The sequence below is a fragment of the Pinus tabuliformis genome, chromosome 6 (assembly GCF_031772625.1).
Source record: "Pinus tabuliformis cultivar Carrire ecotype Pingquan chromosome 6, CPIR1, whole genome shotgun sequence".
Lineage (NCBI taxonomy): Eukaryota > Viridiplantae > Streptophyta > Pinopsida > Pinales > Pinaceae > Pinus > Pinus tabuliformis.
In genome coordinates this window covers 790,708,226-790,715,412 of record NC_142292.1, presented here as the reverse complement: position 1 = coordinate 790,715,412, position 7,187 = coordinate 790,708,226, and the positions used below count along the sequence as shown (strand labels likewise).

General features: G+C 30.7%; 1 protein-coding gene across 1 annotated transcript; it reads right to left on the bottom strand.

The window, feature by feature from the left end:
- Positions 1-351: 351 nt before the first annotated feature.
- LOC149261139 (UNC93-like protein 1) lies at positions 352-2,310 on the bottom strand. Its single transcript, XM_089381176.1, has one exon. It carries the CDS (start codon positions 1,996-1,998, stop codon positions 646-648), a length of 1,353 nt encoding a protein of 450 aa, XP_089237302.1. The 5' UTR covers positions 1,999-2,310; the 3' UTR covers positions 352-645.
- Positions 2,311-7,187: the final 4,877 nt, after the last annotated feature.

Here is a 7,187-nt window from a genome sequence, read left to right as displayed (position 1 = left end):
AAAAGATATAGGCCACCAATACGGTGTGGGTTCAACTTGAAAGGATATGTTTGGCACGTGATGATTTATGGATAGATTTTACTTTGAAGAATTAGGATGTGTTCAGTACTTGCTAAATAAAAAAATATTGGTATATTTAATTTGAAAGCTATTGGATGTATTGAAGCATATCTTACTTAAAGATTGTTACATATACTTTTGATAAAGTTCAGATAACTTTGAATATATTTATGACATTATAGAAACTATAAAAAAAAGGACTGAAGACGTAATAGTGAACTTACCGTTAGAATAAAGCATCGGCTACTTTTTTGCAATTATTGGAAAAGTAATTTCACAAACAGAGCAAAACGCGCCATCGAAAAACAGAGACGGAAAAAATTCCATTGATGGTCGGAAATAATTTGCTGTCACACTGCCAATTATTGGAAAAGTAATTTCACACACAGAGTAAAGCGCGGCATCCTAAAGAGCAAAACGCGCATCCTAAAAAAACAGACTGAAAAAAAGTAATTTCACATCCATCACACTGGCAATTATTGGAAAAGTAATTTCACATACAGAGAAAAACGCGGCATCCTAAAGAGCAAAACGCGCATCCTAAAAAAACAGACTGAAAAAAATTTCCAATGAACAGTTGCAGTGTTACTCAGCAGCATTACCATCATTTACAGCAAAGGCAATAAGAATAATTAAGATAGGGTAGCTGATTGTAGTCAGAGTCCAGTTGATTATGAGCTCTCCTAGAAGAGAAACATTGTGCTTGTCGATCTGCCAGGCCACAGCTGCTCCTGCACTCTGCACGCCTTTGTAGAATCCACTATATCTGCTCAGCGTCTGTGAATCATCTGCCAAAGCTCCAATCGTCCAATAAACGATAGTCTGGAACATGGAGTCCAGTAATCCATAGCTGAAATATAGAACAAATGGCCCTGCAAAAGCAGACCCCGAGTCTTTGAAATCGATTTCCGGTAAGGGCTTATCTCTGCTATATCTCAGTTGATTTGCGAGCCCTCCTCCCCAGGTTGCTGTCGCCAGTATTGCAACGATGGCCACGCCCAGAAACCCCCTTTTCTTCCTGTTCTGGAAGCTGAAATCGAGAACGTACCCAATTCCGACAGACCCTATCATCTGTGCGCCCCAGTAAAAAATATTGTTGAATCCTTTGGTTCTCACTGTGAAGATCTTTCCATTGACGTTATTGAATTGATAAGTGTAAAAGAAGTTGCTGGCCCATGAAGCAGGGACGAGCAGCAGCATCTTCCAGTTGGAGAATAACTTAAGAATCTCCATGGCCTCGGTGTTCACATTAGAGTACTTAATCATAGTAGGCCTGCTACCATCGTCCCTAACCACTTTGCTGGCTGGAAGCAAACCCAGCGTCAGAAAAGCCCCCAAGGCCATGAAGCACATGAAGGCTATATAGGTTCCATCGCTTACAGACCCGGCCGTGCTGTGATAATTCAATATAAAGGGAATGAAACCTCCTATGACTCCTCCCAAATTGAATATACTCCAGAACAGAGAAATATACCTGCCCTTTTTATCCTCGGTCGGATATGAGGTCATAATCGATCCCTGCCCAGCCCACAGCAATCCTGCTCCCACTCCCAAAATCCCTCCAGCGACAACAGCAAATGTCTCGTTTTTGTGGTGATTGTAATAGAGAAACGAACCAGTATAGAGGACATAAGTGGAGCACCCTACGAAGAGGGTTACATGGGGGCCGAGGAGGTTGTAAATCCCGCCGCCCAAGATACCGAACACTGCAAACGTCGTATACAGGGCAGTGTTAGCGTCGTTCGCGGCCCGGTCGTCCACCTGCCCACCTCCCCCCATTCCGGAGAGGGCGTTGAACATGCCCGGGCAGCAGAAGCACACCAGAGCAATCAGCGCCACCTGTGTGACAGGGGAATTGTAGCGGAACCATTTCGGAGGAGGAACCACTGTAGGTCCCTCTTCTTCATCGCGATCGCCCAATTTTCCAGCTAAAGACATGGCCAATATCACTTTCCAGCAGATTTCTAAGCGGCTTGCGGGAATCCCTAATCAATCCAATCAAATTTTCAGATTTTTTTGGATGCCCAACAATAATGAGAGACTTACGTCTGAACCTAAAAAATCAGAATTTCTGAGAGCCCGGCAAGGGGGAATCCTGATTTCCTAGCGCGCCGCCTCCCGATCGATTAAAACGCCTTGCCACCGGCGAATATTCTTCCTTGTTCTGTGACTCTTCTTGCAATTTTGGATTGCGGAAGATGCAATTTCGTGAACAAATTCGTGGGAACATAAATCAGCGAAATTTAGATATTATACAGATTCAATGTAATTATAAATGAAATTTTAATAATATATATATATATATTCACATCCATGATAAATTTAAAGTCAAACTATAAGTGGTATCTTTTTAAAATTTAAAGTCAAAGGAAAAAGTGGTGGCTAGTCATCGGAACATAAATCAGGGAAATTTTGAATGGGAAGGCTAGTTTTTTTAGAAGTATTATGGTTTTTTTTTTAACATATGTGTCAGAATATATTGACATCTGTTACATGAAACATACACATTATAGCCAATATACGCCATATACACTACAGCATCCGTGCAGCTTCACAAGAGATATATGCAAACCGACCATCCCAACCCCTACATCATGCATGCACTCGTGTGCATGATCAACGTAAATTATATATAGTACAGATTCATCGTAATTATAAATGAAATTTAAATTATATATATATATATTCACATCCATGTTAAATTTCAAGTCAAAGTATAAGTGGTATCTTTTTACATCTTTTTAAAATTTAAAGTCAAAATAATAAGGGGTAGTTAGCAAGTTAATTTTGATTTCACATTGGTTTTATTTTAGGGAGATATATTAGGTTTATAAAAATTTAAGCATTGCGAGTTAGTTTAATTGGTAGATTTATTTTGGTTATTTATTTGGGTTATTTAAAGCAAGTAGTATTTTTTTTTAATATTATAATGTTGTTAATAAAATATTATAATTAAAAGTAATGAGAAGTGAAGTGATCTCTTCAAATAAATCTATAGCTATATTAAAATAAATAAATTCAATTCAACCACGATCGATCGTGGTGTTAGTTGTCTTGGGTCAGTCCTCGAGTGAGGAGCAGTTCTGAGAAGGTAGGGTAGGGCTATTAAATAAAGCTATTGTTAACTTTTATGTTAAGCTGCTGTAATAAGATGCTTCTTACTGACGAGTGAAATGGATGTACCACTAGGTAACAGTCAATTTCAGCTCATACGATCAGATTGAATACCAATTTTTCACTTTGGTCCCTGTAAGATGCCTTCCTCATCACTCGTTGTCTCGCTTCACTTGACCGTGTTCTTATATTTTCTGTACATCAGATTGAAGAAATTATCAATCCATCTCAATCATTGTCAATCATTGGCATTGGCAGATGACTGTATTTTTTAGTTATGTTTATTTAAATATTTTAAAAATTTATATTATATAATTTTTGTTTTGAGATGAATCATATTAGTTGGTTGGACATGTCAATCAAATTTTAATGATGTGATTAATCCAAAAGACATTTTTCTATAATGAAATTTGTTATAATGTATTTATTATTAAAATTTATAAGATATAAAATTAAATTTTCATCAAAATATATAATTAATTGTTGAAAGATTTTTATTTCAATTTAAGGTGGATGAAGCTTTGTCGCTTTGTTGACTTTTTTTATTTATTAAGATTTGTTGGTTTTATTTTTATTTTTTAATTGACAGCCTAGATTGATTCTCAAGGGAATATAGCCTTAATGCTTATCAAGGGTTGAAGTGTGTTACAGAGTTTGTTAGGTTGCATTGGCTTCTAATAAATTTGAAAAAATTTCATGCCAAGTGACTCTTCTCCCACCACTTTCCTAGGGATTTGAGGTTATTCCAATTCTAATAAGTTCATATTCTAATTAGATGGGGAATAATTCGAAAATTTTCCATGCCACATGGCTCTCGGCCCACCACTTTCCTAGGGATTTGAGATCATTCCAATTTCAATAAGTTCATATTCTAATTAGATGGGGGAATTAATATATAAGCAAATTTTATTTAGAAAAATGGTCCATTTGACAATAAGATGTGTATTTCTCTTTTTTTTTCAGATCATTCCAATTTCAATAAGTTCATATTCTAATTAGATGGGGGAATTAATATATAAGCAAATTTTATTTAGAAAAATGGTCCATTTGACAATAAGATGTGTATTTCTCTTTTTTTTCTCAAATTAAATTAGATTCGTGCCACATGGCTCATCCCCCATCAATTTTTTAGGGTTTTGAGATTATTCTAATTCTAATAAGTTCATATTCTAATTAGATGGCGAAAGTAATATATCAGCAAATTTTATTTAGCAAAACTGTTCATTTACAATAAAATGTGTAATTCATTTTTTTCCTCAAGTTAAAGTTGACCCATAACCTTTTTATACATGGTTAATAAGATAAATGTATACATTCATAAGGTATTATTAGTGTTGCAATTTTTTTTATTACAATAACTTTTTTTGTTATATTTATAAAGCCTTAAGCTATATTAACCACATTAATATTTTTAATATAGTTATACTAGTATATAAAATTACATCCTAAGAGTATAATTATTTAAAAAAATCAATTGAAAACATTCATATATATAATGTGTATAATTATATCTTTAACATATAATTATTTTTGAAAAAACTCTTCATCCTAACATATTCATTCATACATATTCATTGATACTGAGAAATATAATTAAAACTAAAATAATAATTAAAATTAAATCATATTTTTTTATTAGTATGTTGTTAAGTGTATTTTGCATTCTAGGTAGAATTTTCATGGTTTAATTTGGAGTTGAAATATTTCTTATTTAAAATAAAAAAATTAAATATTTATTAAACAAAAAATACAAAAATTAAATATTTAGTAAACAAAAAATATAAAAATGAAAATACATATTTGTTAGTTTTATTAAAAAATTATTAAAAAAAATCAATAATCTCATTTTAGTGGTTTCGTTATAGTTGCATTTTACAAACCAATTTAAAAGAAAGGTATAATTTCTTTGGTTTTTAATTTGGAGTTTACATATATTTTTTAAATGTAAAAATAAAATATTCACTTTAAAAAAAGAAAGATATCAAATATATCAAATATAGTAAAAAAGTAAATATAAACCTATATATTGACTTGTTTTAATTAAAAATATTGTTCATATCACAAACTAATATAAAAAGATAAATAATTCCTTTAATATATATATATATATATATAACAAAAAAAAATCATTTTCAATTAAAAATAAAATATTTCAATATGCATATTGAATAAATAAAATAAAATAATGTCTATTTAAAAGAAAATAATTTTATAATTTTATATGAATTTGATATATAAAAAAATCAGTTGTTTATTAATATTATTAATAAGAAAGTTAAATTCATTGAATTTTTAATATAGAATACCAAGTAAAATATTTTAATGTCAAACATAACTAAAATATTTTAATTTCAATTGTGTTTTGTTTGTATATAAAGCAATTAAAAATAAATTTTTTTATATTATTAAAATGTTTTATTAGTGTGTTTCTCTCAAGATAATAAAGATGTATAATCCCTTCTAAAGTGGAGATGCATGATTTCTTTCATGTTCAAAGTAAAATTGATACAAAATACAAACACCGCACCTAGGGAGAATAATCATAAATCCATATATCAAAGTTCAACAAGAATCGTAGTTCTCAAATTTCAAATCTGATAGATCCAAATTTTAGATTAAATCTAAACTCCTTAAGAAGATATTATTAATTAATTAATTAATTAATTTAAAATTTAAATTTTTAAGCAAAAATTATTTACTTTTAATTATAAAATATTTAATTTTTTAGGTTTTATTTTATTTTAGAATTTGGTAATAAAGTTGGATAAGATTAATTTTTTTATTATTTAAAATATATTTTTGAATAAATAAATAAATTTGAAATTATGAAAAAATTAATCTATATAAATCTAACCACTCAAATTTAAATTTATTATTTATTTATTTTTAGTAAATTCATGGTAAATATATTACATTTTTAAAGTCTTACGAATGCCATGTTTGCATTTGACCGTATGCATTTGGTTGTGGTCCTCTAATTAATTATCGAGTGAACATAATAAATACATTTCTATTCAACTTCCTAAGCTAGATTCCATTGGTTATCGTGCGTGATTGGTCACATAAGATTCAATCACGCTACAATTCAAAGAGAATACAGTTTTTTTTTATCAATTTCAATCAATTCAATGGCAATGACAATGGGTTAGTGGTGGGGGTTCTTATTTTATTTTATTCGTCATCAATATAGTTTCAAGCAAAATTCTTCCGGAGGGATTATAAATTCGAATGAGGTAGAAAATTGGTTAGTTAAACACAAATTTTCATATATGTATAAAATAAATTAAAATAAAATAACTTATTATATTAAAAACAGTAAAAATTTAAAATGCATTTGGTGTATTTTATTAATTCTTTTGCACTATAGTGATTGCTAAGTTAGATAATAGGGATTAGCAGTGTTGGGATCTGCTTCAAACCAAAAACGATGATCATTGGTGTGCATGTTTTTTTTTATTTTTCATGGTTAGCTATAAAAAAAAAGTTAGTTTCTCGATGAGTTAAGATGAGTTAAGAGAGGAAGATGGGTTAAGAGAGGTTATATCGTAAGGTTTTTTTTATGATTGAGCATTTTGTTAAGTATTTGTTTGTTAAGGTAATTGGTAAATTTAGTTTATATGTTTAGTGATCGATGATGATGATGGTTAATGTCTATTAAGACCAAATTTTGGTCTATTGAATCTAAAGAAATGAATTATTTAGTTTAATTTAAGATTTTATTTCTATGCTCAAAAAGGGTGGAGAGAAGTCTCCCAAGCTCACTGTAATTTTGACAATGTAAAAGGCTAGGAAGGTTAGTATTGCAACAAAGATTTTGAAATTGAGATCTAATGTGGTTGTAGGCGGGGCACACTAAGAGGAAGTGATTTTCATCTTCCATGTTTGTATTCTCACAGAGATGGCAGAACCTTTCCATCCATCCATGGTGTTTTAGGAACTACCCAACTACCGGTTTCACTATGGAACTCATGAGAGTTCCTTCTAATCTTGGGTATATTAATTTTCTTCTTTGA

Excerpts from the sequence above, each read along its gene's own strand:
- LOC149261139 (XM_089381176.1), bottom strand. The coding sequence starts at position 1,998 with ATGTCTTTAGCTGGAAAATTGGGCGATCGCGATGAAGAAGAGGGACCT.